Raw genomic sequence first — 17,981 nt, 5'->3', positions numbered from 1 at the left:
AAGTTATATTCAACTGATAAGATGTACTTCTTTTGTTTTCCTCAAATCGCGAAATCATTCAAATCTTTCAAGGACAAGGCAATTTTGGATTTCAAGCTCCGGTCCTTCAGTGAGGGACAGGAGCGATTTTGTCCTTCTGGCACATTTCCTTGTTTGCAAATTTCTTCAAATTATATTCAATGGACAGAACATGCCCCCCTTTATATCTTCCAATCCAAAAATCGTCTTGATCCTGCAAGGACAGTGAAATTTTGAGAAACAAGCTCCGGTCCTTCAGTGAGGGACAAGAGCGATTTTTGTCCCTGAGGGCAAATGTTCAATTTTCGTTGCAAATGACTAAGTCTGGACGCTCCATCATGTTGATTTCACCTTTCATCATGTCCTTAACACTTTAGCTTGATCAAAATGAAGTCAGAATGGTTCAGACAAGACATTTCACCCTAGTCCCTGACTGAGGGACAGGAGCGATTTGTCCTAAAACTCCAAAAAATTCGCCATTTTCAAATCTCAAAATCCTCAAAGGTTTCAATTCGCGTTCAAACGCATCTCTTGGCGACCCTGCACAAGACAAATGAAACAAATTAATAACCAAGATGCCTAAAATATCATTTTCGCCTTGGTCCCTGGCTGAGGGACAGGAGCGATTTTGCTTCCACAGGCCAAAATATCATGATTTTAGAGTTTTAACCACTTGACAAGGCAACAATAAGACTTTTCCAATGTCTGGAATCAATTATCAAAATTTTCAAAATTTGGTCAAAAACATTCAATCAGACAAAATTCATCAGTTCATCATCAACACAGGCAAAATTTGGATTTATATTCAAAATTCCGACTGAACCTAGACCAACCTACTCAACCTCTGACGAATTCACCCCATTTCAAAATTGCACTCAACGAGAGGAAGCTCAACAATCTCTCAAAATTGGACTGGACTCTGGCTTAAAATGATCAAAACGGAAACCCTAAGGCTTGACCCTAATCCAGACGACTCAAAAACCCTAAAAGCAGAGAGAGAAACAGACAAAACCGAGCAAAAAGAGGGGGTCCCCATTTTAATGGGGCGATGTGTGAAATGGTCACAACACTACTCTAGCACTATTAACTATTAACCTTTACAAATGAGAGACTTGTGCTTTATATAAAGAGCTCATTTACAATGAACGACTAGGATTGAATCTCTATCAATGGCCAAGATTTTACAATGAAACCCTAGTTAAGGTTTGTTACAACAATCTCAATTTGGCCAATGAAATAATTACAACACTTTGGCATGACCAATAGATAACAAGGGTAGGTGCCCCGGATTTTGTGCCATCACTGGTGAGTCAGGTTCATTGAATTAAGACATGCTGAGGTAGACCTTCCTTGATTGGTGAGTGGTGACTGGGATGATGACTAGGATTCCACTTCAACTCACACTTTGTAGGTTTGATAGATCATCATGAAGGAATATCTCTTGATATTCAACATTATTTAGCTTCAACGATGATGACAATGATCTTCTAACTTTGATTAACTCTTCTAAAACTGTCTTCTCAAATGTCTTGATCATGGAAGTGCAAGGTATAAATCTTAGTTTTGAAGTATTGATGTTGCCTTGGAATGAACTCCTGATGTCACCACTTCCTTTCTCCTTCGGAATTCCTTCTCTTTTCATTCTCTTGTGACTCCCTTCATGTCGTTGATGTTGTAGATCATGTCTTTGTGCTTCTTGTGTGATCTCCTTATTTCTTTCTTCATCTCCTGCAAAACAAACAAGAAAGTATCAAATACACTTGATATATAGATTTAATAAGAACATATAAAGAGAATTTGACCTCATGAAGCGACAGTTGAAGTTGTTTTTTGCGCTCTATGGAGAGGAGTTCTTGAAGTTTATTCCACCCTTGATGTTCATTAAGTTGCCCTCGTCTTGTCTTTGTATTTACTTTCATTCTTGAAATTCGCTTTTGCAGCTCAGAACATGAAGTTCGCTCCCCTCTGTCTATTCATGAAGTTCACTCTTGCATGTTGAGTTTGTGAAATTCAATATAAAATTTGCTCATGCATGCTAATTCATGAAGTTGAGATTTGCTTATGTAGGTTTGAACATGAAGCTGAAATTCGTTTATGTATGTTTGAAGATGAAGATTTCTCTAGATGGTGTGCACATGAAGCTTGTTTCAATCAATTCGCTCCAATCTTCTAAGTCATGAAGTTCACACTTTGTAGAAATTCGCTCCAAATCCTCAACTCCTGAAGTTTGTTCCAAACCTTGAACTCATGAAGTGCACTCATGCTTCTCAATACACTTGAATTTGCTCTTCTACCATTGATCATGAATTTCGCTCCAAATTGTTAACTCATGAAGTGCATTTTGTAAATTTCGCTCCAAAAGGTGAAGTCATGAAGTAGGAAATTCGCTCCAAATGGTGAACTCATGAAGTTGGAAATTCGCTCCAAAAGGTGAACTCATGAAGTTGGAAATTCGCTTCGAAAGTGCAACTCATGAAGTTGGAGTTCTCAAATCCTTCACTTCATTCCTTTATTGCCAACCTCGTTTATGAATGCTTGAAAGTAAAATTCACTCCAATCTCCTCATTCATGAAGTTTTCTTCATATCCTTCAAACATGAAGTTCGCTCCAAATCTCTCACTCATGAAGTTCGCTCAAGTTGTGAAGTCATGAAGTTAAAAAAAAAACTAGAGAAGACTTAGATGAAGCGGATTAAAAATGAGCTTATCGATCATTACATTGCACAAGAATTCAATCCTTGGAATAATTCATTCAAAAGCTCAAACTCATACTTACACCTATTCTCAAAGAGAAGACTCAAGAAAAAAATTCACTCATCCATCACTCAACATGAAGTGTGGTTTTGAGGCTTGGAGACTAAAGCGATTTGACATCTTAAAATTGCTCATTCTCTCCCTTCAAGCTTGTGAGACGAAGACTCTTAGAAACAATTTCGACTAAAGAAAACTAAAACAATTGGAGCTTACCTACAACCTTTAGCAACCTCTTAGACTCTTCAGTTGAGCTCCTGATTGACTGACATGACATCTAAACCTTATAAACTTACTCACTTCACATTTCACACAAGACCTGACTCCTGGTCTCCTGACCTTATATTCCCCTTCAAATGCAAAGGCTAATAGAAAAAGACTCAAACACTACCTAGAAAGTAGGATAAAAGTGGGGTCCCCATTTGTGATGGGAAGATGTGTGAATACCTCACAACATCTAGCGCCACCTCGAATAAATGTTCCTAAAGAGATTCTACAACATCCAGGCTTGCGATTGCTTGTGGTAAAGTAATCTTGGGGAGGGCAGACTGTAATGCCCCATCCTCAGTAAGAAGAAGTTCAATGGGCCATTAGCCTATTCCGAAGACCCGTAGGATAACTGGAACCAGAAATTAGGTTTTCCTACTTTTGAGGAGGTCTGTGTGAGCTGTTTGATGCTTGACTAGTTGGAATTCTACGATTTTGATTGTGGATTCCTTCTGGATTTTCTGAAAGCTTCGCAGAGGTATGACATGCATTCAATTCTAAAAAGAATTCTGAACTTACTATTTTTAGTAAGTTGGTGACAATTGTCAAGGTTTCTAAGTTTTTCTGGATTTTCTGAGCTCATCCACAGGGTTCGAAGAGCAAACTTTTTGGAGTAGTTTTACGACTTACTATTTTTAGTAACTACCATTTCAGGCAATGCTATTTTTAGCAATTCAGTGCAGAGCTCCAACCTAGTTCAGTCTGATGGTTTTCAGAACTTCAGTTCACAGTTCAATTTGGCATTGATCAGTATTTGATTTGCAAGTGATTTGTTAAATATTAACACTATCCTAAAGTTTAATATTTAATTATTATGATGGTCGACTTAGGAAAGGGAAAGCATATTTTATTCAAAAGATTTTATTTAATTCTCCTAAGTCAGGTGCCAAGAATGAAAGTGTTTTAAGTTATAATGTTTTTTTTGTTGCAAATTGTGGACCAAGGAAAAGTTCGAACTTAGAGCCTAGAGGAAGGGGACTTTTATCTTGGATGCCATATGCTTGGAAAATGAAATGAAATGCAACACCAAATGTGGGTGTAATGTAATGGCATTTGGTTTCGGCACATTTGGAGAGCATTTGAATTTGAATTTGGCCAAGCCAAAGTTATAAATAAGAGCCTTGGGCTCTCATTTTGGTATCCATTTTTGCTTTGATAACGAAGTGTTGTCGAAATTCTGTCAGACTCTTGCTTCGAGGGATGCTTACCTCCTAGTGCTTTCAGTTTTGTGCTTGAGATATAGCACCTAGCTGAATCTGTGATTGTTTCTCATCCAGAGGAGCAGATTGGGAGTCAATGAAGATGAAGTTTTATGGATTTCTAATTTTTGGGAGTGATGTAGTGTGTTTCCAGGTGGTTGTTTTCCAGTGTAGCTGAAGTGTGTTTTCGCTCATAGCTCCTTGTGTGTGTCAGCTTGTTCTGGGTGTTTGCTAGATCAATTCTTATGCCGTGGGCGATTCATCCTATAAGTTTTCGTTGAATATTTCGAAGTATGGGATTTTATATTGCAAGTCTTACTTTTCTGTTGTAGATGCCCTTGCTAGGAGGTGTTTGGGTTGCGTGTTATGTTGTTTCTGAATTGTTAGTGCCCTTTTCTCAATTCTACACTAGTCGATGTATGTCTAGAGTCTTTGGGGGTGTGTGTAGAGTTAGTTTGGGTGTGTTGGGAGTGAGATAGAAGTGTTTTGTGGAGATTTTATGTTGCTGGTCTGTATTTCCAGCCTGATGTTCATTCATATCAGATTCTGTTCTTTAAGATTGAGGTTGGTTTTCAGGTGTGTGAGTTCTTTGGTGCGGTGAGAGGGGTTTTGGTTTTGAGTTGCAGCAGTTGGTTTGGTCTTGAACATTGAATATCTATTATGAATCATATTGTAATGCTGGTTAGTAGTACTAATAGCAATTTCTCTTGATTTCTCTTAGTCCCATGGAAGAGGCTAGCTTTGTTGCCTAGTTCGGAACAGTGATATCTAGTAATTCTAATAATTCATGTTTGCATTGTAAAGCTGATTAGTAGTACTAACAGCTATCTACTTGGATTGTTTCTCTTAGTCCCACTGTGTAAGTGGAAGAGGCTAGCTTGCCACCACCTTATTTGTTGTAATGTTGTCCTCCCGCTGAACAAGCGGTTGAGTTGATTGTAATTCATTTTCAGTCCTCCCACTGAATAAGTGGTCGAGTGATTGTTGTTCTTTCAGTTTTGTAATCTTCTAATTGGTTGGTTGCACCGCCATACTGCTGTAGAAGTTCTTACACCCATTGGATAAGCGGAAGGGGTTGGCTTGCCGCCCAGTATTGTATTTGAGATTTCATTTCCAGCAGTTATTTGAGCTAACAATCCCCTTGACACCATATGCTCTCACCCTCCCATACTGGGCTCTCGGTGATCAGAAAGTGAAAGGGTTAGTTTCAGAATTTCCTTTCTGCGCAAGTTTGATTATCCTAACCTTAACGGGTGAATCTTGTTGTATTAAAATTGAGAAAAATTAAAGGGTATATTTATATTACACAAGCCATAATCTCTTTTGTTTCATTAATCCCGTGTACATTTGCTGAAAAAAAAATGTGGAGGAAGTGAGCTGAATTTGACAGATAAGTCAAAGAAAAACTTGGCAGGTCTTCCTTTGGTCTAGATGAGATGGATGAATTGATGAATCTTCTCATAAAATGTCAATGCAAGAAAAGGAAATACTAACACAAAACATGAATGAAGAAACTTGGCAGGTCTTCCTTTGGTCTAGATAAGATGGATGATTTGATGAATCTTCTCATAAAATGTCAATGCAAGAAAAGGAAATACTAACACAAAACATGAAAGAAGAATGCAAAATTTTTGTGCATGATCAGCTTACAAGAGAAGATAATTTCAAGGCCTGCTAATGAAGAAGTAAAAGGCTTCATTTATAGAGTTCAGCATGCTTATTAAGAGAAGGAGAGAACAACTCCAGATTCATCATACACACAAGAACTCTAAGAACAACTATTTTAAGTTGATTCTACATTTATTTAGAGTTCAATTTTTGGGGAAGATTTTGGAAGGCATAGTTTTAGTTAGTTTGTGTGGGCTTTTGTCCTAAATTTATTTAAATTAATTTTTTCTTTAAAGTATTCTATTTCTAGCTTTTTCAGTTATTTTAAGTGGGTTAGCTTTAAAACTTGATTTTTGGCATTATTCCATGTTTATATGTTTATCCTAAATCCCAAAAATACCATTTTGTAAAATTACAAACAAGTGTTTTATGCATAAGATTTTTTTAATGATAGTTGATGTTATGCTTATGCTGCTAAAATTATTGTTCAGGTGTTCAATCTGAGTTTGTGTCTATGATCTTTCGAAAGTGAAGAATATTGTCAAGATTTCTATTGCCCTTATTTTTCATCTAAGTTTTAGCTTTGTTTGCAGCTCCAGTTGTTCAGATTCTGAAATCTTTCATGCACACAGACTTGCAGGTTTCTGCTTTTAGCCAATAGGATAAGCGGATATTGTGCTTATTTAGTTGTTGATTCATAGGATATGGTCCCAAAATATAAAATCTCATCTCTGAAAGAAAAGCTGATTTCAGTCTTGTGCCCATACCCGAGGCAAAAAAATAGGGCAGATTTAATTTGATTTGTCTCACTTTGCAGCAAAAACCCCAGAGAATTATTGTGCATAATGTGAGGACTTGTAGATTTTGTCCATAGTCTAGGATCCAGGCTTAGTTTTAGTTACAAAGGAGTTTCCCTTTCTGATTTGGAGAGAGGTTTATCTTGCATACTGTTCCATTTTGTGTTGTACAGAAACATACAAATTAAAACGCTAAAACATTTCTGAGATATTTAATTTTAATGAAGCCCATTATGCAAAAGATATGAAAGGGCATATCATACAAAAAGAAAAAGGAAAATATACAAGAGATTTGGTCATGAACCTTCTTTATCACTGCCCACATCACTCCCTGTGTGCATGGTGGAGTAGTTAGAGAGCCCCTATACCAATAGAAGCTCTTTCCATTCAAATCCAGCTCTCTTGGGTTCACATCTGTTATATTCACTGCTTGATTCTCTTGCAAAGTGGGAATGTATGGCCAAAACTGTCCATATAAAAGAACATGACATGAAACAAAAATTATCAAACAGCATGGAAAGAGGAATAGTAATTAAAATTTCAAACCAAAAATGGTCTTAAGTGAGAACTGCACAAACCAGGTTAGATATATTCTGTGGCTCAAGTATTGTAGGCCATACTGTTCCAAACTACGCTAATTGGAAATACAAGCACTGATTAAACCTAGATAGAGATAGTTAACTGAAATACATTTCCTGTGTAAAAAATGATCTCTAATCTGATAGTTCTTGCCAACTTTGTTTAAATTTCCAAAAATCTAACCTATATTTTCATATTTCTATTTTCCACATATTTTATAACTTATTGATAGTATTAATATAACAGTGTTCAACATTTTAATCAAACTCAAACTTTAGTTTGACTTAACCATTGACCAAATGATCAAGAAATTTTGAATACGAAGTGATAAGATAGATAATCTATTGAGGGATTACTGAAAAAAAAAGAACTTCCCCTGGGCTAGATCACTTAGAAATGCACAAATAAAAGAAAAATTAATAAATTACCCTAATTGAACTACTACAAAAACTGAAGAACTTAGCCTGTAAAGAAATTCTACTAATCTTATCAAAATTCCTCTTAAACTCCAAATCTTCAACCTGTCTTTCCGTGCTTTAGTTTCTATTTTTATCTTTCATTAAAATTACTTGTAAAAGCATTGTCTTTGGCATTTGAACAAATTGGTATGTTGCCAATTGGTGTCCGTGTAATGCACCCGCCTAAAAAACTAATAATAATATACAATAAAATAATTTAATGTAGTGCTTTAATTTAAAAAACAAGGTACCTGCAATTTCATTAAGGAGTAATTTAAGTTATAAAAACTAGAATTAAATTAAAGTTCAAGTCAATCAAAAGTCAAGGGGCATTATGAAGAATTCTGTCTATGAGGAAAAGAAGGTATATAAGAGAAATTAAAAGGGAGAAGGAAGCATCATTGAATGCATTTTATATACCTAATTATTACTCCATGTGGAGCATAAACTGTGGTTCAGCATTCTGAGGATGAAACCCCCTAATTTCCATTGCTGAGTTAGTGGATAAAACACCTGATTCAGGCAGATTTGAAGACAATTCAAAGACACTTTAGTGAAGATAGATCACTGTAGATTTGGGATGATTAACAGCAGATGCGAAGAATAAGTTCCCCCATTTCCAAAATATATTCTAAATATTATATCTAAATTAAAATAAACTGTTAAAACTGCAGTTTCTGAAGTTAATATCATATTTATAATTATTTTCGTGCTATAATTGTGACTTAGATTTTACTATGTAAAGAAAAACAAGAAAAATTTAAAGGGGACGTTACGATTGGGAATCACTTGCAGATATGCTTTAAGAGATCAAACATGTTGAACATGTCTATGAGAGGAACAACCCCATAACCATATGTAAGGTTTTACCAAGGGCTAGAACCATATGTCTAATTGCACTATCTAGGAATAAAAAAAACTGAAGTTGCCTCAATCAAATTCATTGGAACACGTCTTACATGTGAGTAGTAGTACCACCTTATGATATAATTTTGTGCAAATACTATACATACTTTCAGCCTATGATTTTGCCCTATACTTCACATCGTATTTGATTCAATCCCCAAGTTTGAGTTTCTGATTTATTAAAGAGATTAAACATAGACACAAATGATTAATGTAGGCCAAATACTTTACAGTTAACTGAAGCATATAGTTTATATATGAAAATTCTAACTCATCTCACTAAAGTTTGTCAATTGTAATCAAATTTTCAAAATCACATCCCATAGGTATGTACCGTTTTTCCATCTGAGTGATATGTTCATAAACAAACTACCAGAATTTCAGCTACGATGACACTATGGTGTATGACAAAATATCCTTCCTCAGATTCTACTATATGGATAGATTCTTGGACTCTACATAGATTTTTATTATAAGCAGTGAAGCTACAAGAGAGAATCCAAATACTTTTGACACTAGGAGGGACCATGTTTCTTTTACATTCTATTTGTTGGAATACAAAGTCCAACGGTCCAATATCTAGTCAGCAAATGTTTCATTTCCTCTGCCCTTCTTTGATATCTCTGTCTGCACCAATGAGTTACATAAATTTGGATAATTTAACATTTGTCTTCAAGGAAAACTTTGTGTATTCGCTTCAATTATCGAAAGAGAAATATGTGCCCGCACATAAATCTGCTATGTCAGTGTATTCTTTGGTATCTCTGTTATTAACTGTTGGTGTTATATATATTTTTATCTACACTATTTTCGTAACAGCTGGTATCAGAGCACAAAGGAAGTGAGTAGGTTCCAAGTTCAAACCCCACACACACCATAGAAAGGGTCCTATGCATTTTTTTTTCATAGTTTAGACTACGGTAAGCCGAAGAAATGGAGGAGACAAACAAATGGAGAACTGAAAATTTTTTAGGAAAAAAAATTAGGATGTAGAAGTTGCAGCTTGAAGCTACTTTAATCCAAAAGGACATTTGGATCATGTTGGAAGGAAATAAAAAAAGCCAATTAGAATGTTGGATGAAAACTGGGACAAACTAGATCAGAACGCAGTGACCATGATCATTCTCTTACTATCCAACAATGTCTTGTTTAATGCCACAACAATAGTTTTCGGACTCAAACATGGCAGCCCATAATTTTGACTTGGACTTGACACTCGACACAAACTCAACAAAAAAATGTAAGATACACCCCTGTTCTGGCTAATTTTGTCTACTTCAACTCAGAGTAATTCTGTCAAACAGTTGCCATGCAAACTCCCTGGTTCTGGTTTTTTACCATTCAGTGTAATGTTTATGGTTGTGTCAGTACCTGGTGCATTTGGGGTGTTTTTTCATAACATATTTTCAAACATAATATAGCTCATGAAAATAGTCCATAATTACACATTCACAATTGCACAGCACCAAAACTGAAAAATTGAATTTGACTGAGAACTTTTTCCAGATTTATATTATTCTGAGGATACCAAACATACAAAGAAACTAGAGGAATCACAGCTATTTCCTTTCAGAATTTATTATCAATGAGTGGTGTCCAGAAACATTTAAGAACCTGGAGATAACGCTAAGTCCAATGGCACTTGTGTTAGCAGTAAAAACCAACTTCAGCGTCCTCCAATATGACTGCAAATATTTGTGAAACACGTCCAAGCATATAGAAACCTAGCTCACCAAATGTCACCTTTAGCCCGCTGGTCTAAAGCATATACATGTTACGCCCAGCAGACAACTATACACCCACCAGGGTGTTCACGTCCAATAACAGCCCTGGCACCCATAAGGAAAATTCATGCCCAGCTGTAACTGACTGCTCCCTTACGCCATGTATGGCACCCAAACACGTCCAGAGGCAACTACAACTGCATCCTCACGTCTTAAATGGAACTCAGCAAGGTATTCAGTACTGTCCCAAGCTTTTATATGCCCAGCTGCTGCAAAAACGACTTCCAACCAATTTCCTTAAGTTCGACTATGAATGGCAGTAAGAAATCTCTGTCAAGATAATGCCTCCCTACTCGTCCAAAACCTCAAACTTCCTCAACTGAAACCTATGTCATCCTTTGGCTGGGCTTTAACTTAAGTAGAACAAATCCAGCGCCAAGATATTAAATCTCTGCAAATTATTTATTGATTTCCCAGGCCTGATGTTGCACAGGTGTAGGAAATGTCACTTAAGAGGGATTTCATCCTCAAAAGCCAGAAATATTTCCAAAACAATTTCCAGAAACACAAAACCCAAGATACCTTCTTCAGCATTAAAAGCTCTCATTTATAACTTTATTTGGGCACAAATCCCAATGCACCATAAATGTGGGATAAAAGAAAGTTGTAATAAAATATTATTATCCCTTATGTCTCCAAAATGAAAGGGAACTTTTAACTTTTTCCCTTTAAACATTAGCTTCAACCAGAGAAACGAAAATCGCCCGAAATCGCCCAAACTCGACGAGTCCGAGTCCGAGTCAGGCCAAACGAGTCCCAGGGGCTCGGACTCGGACTCGGCCGAGTCTGGAGAGTAAACTCGCCAGACTCGCCGAGTTGGCGATTTTGGCTCAAAATCGCCAGACTCGCCGAGTCCTGAGCCCCAGACTCGGCTACTGGCTGGGTTAATAAAATGACAAAAAAAAAACATTTTAAAAAGTAATAAGTTTTTTTGGAAGGGCGAAATTTGACATTTTGGTCTCTCCGTCAGGATTATTTTATGGAATATAACATTTAAGTATAAGAAAGAAGAAAGATATAATATTCCATATATACTGTCAGGATGTTTGAGAGTGGTTTCGGGCCTCCAGGAGTTATATTGCAAAATCTAGTTTTTGGAGGATTCTTCAGTTTTCCAGACTTAGTCAAATTTCAGGATCAGGACATTCCAGACTTAGCCAAATTTCAGGGCATTTGAAGATCAGGATGACATTCCAGACTTTATTACTCACCAACTTGACCTAGCTTGGACCTTCAAGAATGATACTCACCAAGCAAGACCCAATTAGCAACAAGTGCAAAACCAGGCCCTAAGGAAGACTCTCAAAGAAACCCTAATTCAGACTTGTAATAAGTTTTTTTGGCCTCGCGGGGCGCTGCCCCTCGACCTCGCCCTGTATCGCGACAGGAAGCGCGCAAGGGGCGCTGCCCCTTGACCCCACCTTGGGGGCGCTGCCCCCAAACCCCCGTCGAAAAATATGGGGGAAACTGTGTCGATAGAAGTAGAGAAAATTTAACCTCCGAGTCTGACATTGATTGGATCGACCAGGTAGATATAGAGGTTGAGACTGTAGCCATGGCAGAGGAGGAGCGGAGAGCACGAGCACAGACAGGAGATTCAGAGGCAGATAGTGACACAGATGTTCCTAATGTTGGTGAGCATGGCATGGTGTCACGGGGAGCGGCTATGGCAGTCGAATCATCCAGGAACTACCTTAGACGCCTTCGCAGGGGGCTGGGGCCGGATGGTGCAGGCTCCTCTGAGCCATAGACTTGTAGTTGTATTTACCTTTGGTATTTGTATGAAACATTTGATGATGATCATATGATGACATGGATTTTTTATTCCATGAGTTTTGTAATATTGTATACATTTGACAATATTTATATATCTATGTTTGTTATTTTCTTCAGCTACAATTTGCGTTTATGCTTATGTGATTGATGTATACTTGTGTATGTAATCAAATGAGCCGAGTTTGATGATGTTATTGTGTCTTTAAGGTGTATTCAATAAAGGGTGCATGAAACAAGTTTTAAATCTTAAAAAATCTCTAAATTTTTTGAGTTTTTCACTTTCCCGAGTCCAGCCGAGTCTGGAGCCGAGTCTGACGCCGAGTCCCGAGTCCGAGTCCGATTTGGCCTTGCCGAGTCCGAGCCGAGTCCGAGTTTCGTTTCTTTGGCTTCAACATTAAATAATCACTAAAGTTAGATATTTAAATTTAACTTTAGGAACTTTAAATTTAATCGCTCAGTTAATTAATGGCTCACTAAATTTGCAAACATGACAACAAAAATTGATCACCATAAATATTGGCATTATAAAATGCAACAAAATCTCTTGCCATTGAGCCACCACTGACTTACAATAAATAGTAAGTATCTAGAAACCTTGTCAAAACACCTCCGATTGGCCTCAAACTGGAATCGCCTAGGCCAAATCCCTTAGGGATCCCTGTAAAGTCCTGGTTAGCCCTCAGGACCAAGACAAAACGGGATAACGACACATCATCTGATGACAAGCTAAAATGGGGACATTACAGTCCGCCCCCCTTGAAATTGCTTGTCCTCAAGCAATCTCACTGTAGCCCCACGGTTACTAGCTCATATCATGCTGAAACTCAGTATAATCCCAGGGTCCCAAATTAATCCAGTAGATACATAACACCCTCTACATCGAGCTCTATCCTGCTGATCACTTGTACCCATGACGCCCCGCATATCTCCACCATAGTGAGCAATCAGGAACTGCAAAAACTGAATCATCTCCACAGGGTACTGCTCTAACATTGCATCAAACTGAAAAACTATGGGAGTGAATTCTAGAAAGTCAACGTAGATTGTCACCTTCCTCACCATTGTTGAGTTGTTGACCATAGTGTACGCAAGGTCCTGAATCAAACTTTGAACGGAACCACCATGTTGATACTGCGCCACTCTGATCATGATTGGTAATTCATCATACTCAAACTGCACTCTTATTCCCCTATCAACAAACTCACTGACAATCACGATCTCGGGCAACCGTGAAAACACCCTGCTCTTCCCCCATAAAAAACCAACCCAGGCATCTCTCCCAATAAGATTCTGTAAATGAAGAAGGTCAATCTCTATCACAACTCTGCAAACTATCAACCAAGGAATGTCTCTACTATCACCTCCCAAAATCATATCGCTGACACTTAATCTCCAAGTGTCAAGGAAAGAAATTGGAGAGCACCAACCAACCCAACTCACTGCAAACAACCAATCACCCTCTAGGGGTATGTATACTGACATCATACATACCCGCAAGGGGCGCTACCCCTTGACCCCAACTTGGGGGCGCTGCCACCAAACCCCTATCCTAAAATTAGGGGGGAAACTGTGCTGATAAAAGTAGGGAAATTTTAACCTCCGAGTCTGATTAGGCTCCATATAACAATATATACTGTCATTTGGTGCATCAAGAGTTGGAAAGGAAGAGTTTGCATCTCATTTGATCATATGATTACATGGATTTTTTATTCCATGAGTTTTGTAATATTGTATACATTTGACAATATTTATATATCTATGTTTGTTATTTCCTTCAGCTACAATTTGCGTTTATGCTTATATGATTGATGTATACTTGTGTATGTAATCAAATTAGCTTCTATTTGATTATGTTATTGTCTCTTTAAGGTGTATTTAATAAAGGGTGCATGAAACAAGTTTTAAATCTTTAAAAATCTCTAAATTTCTTGAGTTTTTCACTTTGTCGAGTCTAGTCGAGGCTGAGCCGAGTTTTTTTTGCCGAGTCCGAGTCCCATTTCTATGCGTCCAACGCATCTGAGCAAACATCCAAGGTGTTTTCCCATTCTGGCATCAACTTCTGCAAATTGTGGACATCAATCAACACATAAACTAAATCATCCACCTGACTCTTCTTAAAAGAGTCCAACTGATTGAAGTACATGAACTTCATCTTGTCTCTCAATTTTTCTAAGCGTAAACCACTTGCTTCGCTGACATCCACCCCCAATAATTCCTCAATTGAGGCAAGGATCTTTGATTGGATCTCATGAATTGAACCTTCCATCTCTACATAATCCTTTATGCATGCTCATAAGAAGATTTCTTAAGGCTAATGAACAATACCAGCCATGGAAACCGTATCTATCTCCATCATGCACAATATTTGCCCTGATCAATGTGGACATAGGAAATCTCTTCAGTACTCTGAGGCGTGGAATAGTTTTCTCTTGAATAGGCCAAAATTCCTCCCAAACTCCCTCTAGATATTGTATCCTGAATATGAGTGTCATTGTCCTGTCAAAAGCCTAGACAAAGTAAGGAAATCATCCACCTGTTTCTTCTTATCTTCAGTCCATTTCTTCAATTCTGAGTGTATCTCTCACTACCTCGTAATCTGTATGTAGTCCACGATCAACTGCAATACGGAAAATAAGGGTGGGATTCTCATGCCTTATCCCTGCAATGTACTCTCTAAGTCTAATATTTTCTTCCTTATATTTCTCTTTCTTCTCTATCTACCTATCCAACCTCGCATTGATCGCCTTGAGGGTATCACCAACTTCCTGGAATTCCTGCTCCTTTGTAGTACGACCAAGGGAAACTAAAATTATCCGGAAATCCATGGGAGTAGCATCATCTTTCACTACATGTCCAATAGGAACAACCACCTATGCAATCCGCATTCCTGTCTCATCTCTAGTTATACGTGACAAAATCTCATCCTTCTTTGGATCTTTTTCCTTGTTGCTCCTGCTAAGTAGTCATCAATGTTGTCAATTGGCTATGCCTCTAGCATCTTCTTACTTTTATCCATACTCTTCATCAACCAATCAAAAATAGCGGCCATCTCCATACCATCATCAAGACACATCTTTCGATCAAGTTCCCTCAATGCGGAGATAACATCATCATCATCATCATCAGGATTATCCTTAGTCAAATCATATACATTCTTCCCCAAACTAACCTCCAAAAGGATAGTAGGAGATCTCGGCTAATCATCATCTTCATTAGGTGGAGCAGATGTAGCTATGGCATATAAGTCCTGAACACTCTTTGGAAATATCACCATGTTGGAACATTGTTCAATCTCCTTGTTTTGTTCTGGCACTTCAATCTCCTTGATTGATGAGACACTGAGGGGACGTGAAGGAATAATAGGCGAAGGAATGATAAACTTTTACTTCTTCTTAACCTCCTCAATCTTCTTCTCCCTAGCCTTGACTTCTTCTGGTGTGTTCTTCCTTTGCTTGAGAGCTTGACTTTCCTCATCCGCATGAATCCTTAGGTCGCTAATAGTTCTTTGATCATCTTCGGAAGAGGATTCCTCCTGTTTCATCTTTTCATATGTGAACACCCATGTCAACTAACTTTGTCATCTGACTGTCTACCCATCCTCGAGAGAAACTCAAGACTCTCTCATCAATACACTCAAATCTGTCACTTCTTGTTCTGACCAATTAGGCTATAGAATCGCCTTCTTCATTTCACTCTCATATTGTAGATGCATATGATCCTTGTCATCCAATATCTGATCACGAATGAGGAAAAGTTCACACTTCCTCATGAAATCCACGAATATTCTAGACCACATTTTTCTTTTCATTGCTTGCTCGTCTACTAGGTTGGCCCAATAATCTTCTATGTCAACCTTGTGTACGAACTTATCTCCCATAATCCTTCCAACTTTCTTATGCAGATCAACTCTTTGTCTTCTCTTGTATGTCGCAAGGCGATAAATGCAAGTTCTTCAATCACCGTATTAGCTGCACTGGTGGAATGGTGAACCTCCAATGTCTTCCCTACCGAAATAGGAAATGTCATCCCCATTTTGCGTTTGTCCTTATGGATGGAATCATATTCCAAAAGCTGTCTCACCACCTCCAACAGGATCATTCTGTCTGTAACATACCTAGGAATCCGGTAAGGTTCTAATTGAAATCCATGAATCCTAAGGTACGTGAAAGTGGGAAACTGGATATACCACGATCTGTATTGCTCAATCAACTCTATTGCCTACTTGGACAACCTCTTGTGGGTTCCGCCCTGCAACATCCTTGTAATATACATAGTAAATGCATCATTCACTCTCTTATAATCTTCGATTCTATACATGCTCAATTGTGGATAGTATTCGTAACTTTTGTACTGCCCTTGTCCATTCCCGAGTTCACCTCTACATAGAAATCCTTTGTAAGTAAAGGATTGTGCAAGTATATACATGAGATAAGAAGTCATAGTGAATGATTTAGATCTCTCCACATTCCTCAGCTGAAAATCTAGATTGCCACTTATGATTTTTGACCAATTGATCAATGATCCCTTCAGACAATCTTGGATAAAATAGAACATCCATCCATGATATAATGCATCTTGTGACATTCCCATCACTCGGTTAAGAAGGAATACCAAATCCCTATATTCTCTTTCAAATCTATGCACATGAGTGTCTTGGGAGCCTTGGAATGATGAGCCCTAGGTTCGATCATCCACTCCTTGTTCACTATGGTTTTGCACGCATCCATCTTCTTCTTGTATTTTTCTTCATATTCGTCCTTTGTCCTATCTTTCATATTTGCACCACATGGAATTCCGAACACCTCAGCAATCACATCCTCAGTCAGGAAAGCAATGGTAGGACCCTTAGGAGTCCTGATCATTCTGGAGCGAGGATCATAACATCGTGCACACTCCAGGACCAGCTTGCTACACTGTATGGACTGCGGAAATCCAGCGGCCTGGTAGATACCGCTCTTCATAATGTTTACATAAGTAAGAGAAGGAATTTGGTTTCCAATTCTGAATATCTACTGCCGCATCCGGTCCATGTTCAGGAAATGCATATTCCATGTTCAGGAAATGCATATTCGTACCAATAATCTCCTTCTATATGATGACATCTTGGATTCTGGATAGAATCCACTCACAACTAACTTTTGTTGTTCCTTCTGAATGCTAATTCCGGACTTCGACATTGCACCTGTATAAAGCTAGAAGTTAGCAACTTCGGAAAATTTATTCTGATATCTATTTTCAGAATTAAATAAGTTCTGATTTCTTACAATTGAGACACTTTTAAGTATAGAAATCAGGATTTTTATCCATATTTTAAACGAATTCTGAAAATAAAACAAAATATGCCTAGATTAGGGTATGAAACCCTCATGATATTCATTAAAATCATCAATTTTCAGACTTAACAAAGTCTGAAGACACCTCCTTATACTAAGAAATTTCATCAAAATTAGAGTGCAAAGGAGTATATCGGATTGGGAAATGACTTAGGAAAGGTGTGAAAAGTAGGATTTTCACTCAAAAAAATGTCTGAAAACACCTTTCCCAGGTCAACAATGGCTGCCAGTAAGTCTGAAGACAACCTGCAACTCTACAAATTAGTCACTTAAATCATGTTGCAATCGCGTGAAATGCAAATGTGGAATGAAAACAATTTTTCCAAGGCAAAAATGGGTAAATTTGAGCACAAATATAGGGCTGGAAATGAATTTTCAGTCTGAAGACAAGTCTGAAAATGAAGGTTTCAGACTTACCAGCACCTCTAACAATGGTGGCAAACTCAGAAAATGGCCACAAAATGATACAAAAATGACTTCCAAGTGAAATCGTGCAAGTTGGCAAG

General features: G+C 37.8%; 1 protein-coding gene across 4 annotated transcripts in view; it reads right to left on the bottom strand.

Annotated features, from left to right (window-relative positions):
• LOC131042106 (alpha carbonic anhydrase 4) overlaps nucleotides 1–17,981 on the bottom strand; it is a 158,499-nt gene that overhangs the window by 78,416 nt on the left and 62,102 nt on the right. Inside the window, exons 1-2 of one of the 4 annotated variants that reach the window (XR_009105120.2) lie at nucleotides 10,197–10,214; nucleotides 6,944–7,105 (exon numbers count right to left, since the gene is read on the bottom strand). Coding sequence is in view for 2 of the 4 variants with exons in the window: in XM_059213990.1 (XP_059069973.1) it covers nucleotides 6,944–7,105; nucleotides 17,272–17,319 (210 nt within the window). In the remaining 2 variants the exon portion in view is untranslated. Of the gene's footprint in view, nucleotides 1–6,943; nucleotides 7,106–8,096; nucleotides 8,119–10,196; nucleotides 10,215–17,271; nucleotides 17,323–17,981 lie in introns of those variants that run through there. The other 3 variants (XR_009105119.2, XM_059213990.1, XM_057975419.2) reach the window with 3 other exon arrangements.

This window comes from Cryptomeria japonica, chromosome 2 (assembly GCF_030272615.1).
Source record: "Cryptomeria japonica chromosome 2, Sugi_1.0, whole genome shotgun sequence".
Taxonomy (NCBI): domain Eukaryota; kingdom Viridiplantae; phylum Streptophyta; class Pinopsida; order Cupressales; family Cupressaceae; genus Cryptomeria; species Cryptomeria japonica.
The sequence above is the reverse complement of the archived record's forward strand: the minus strand, read 5'-3'. Positions and strand labels throughout refer to the sequence as shown.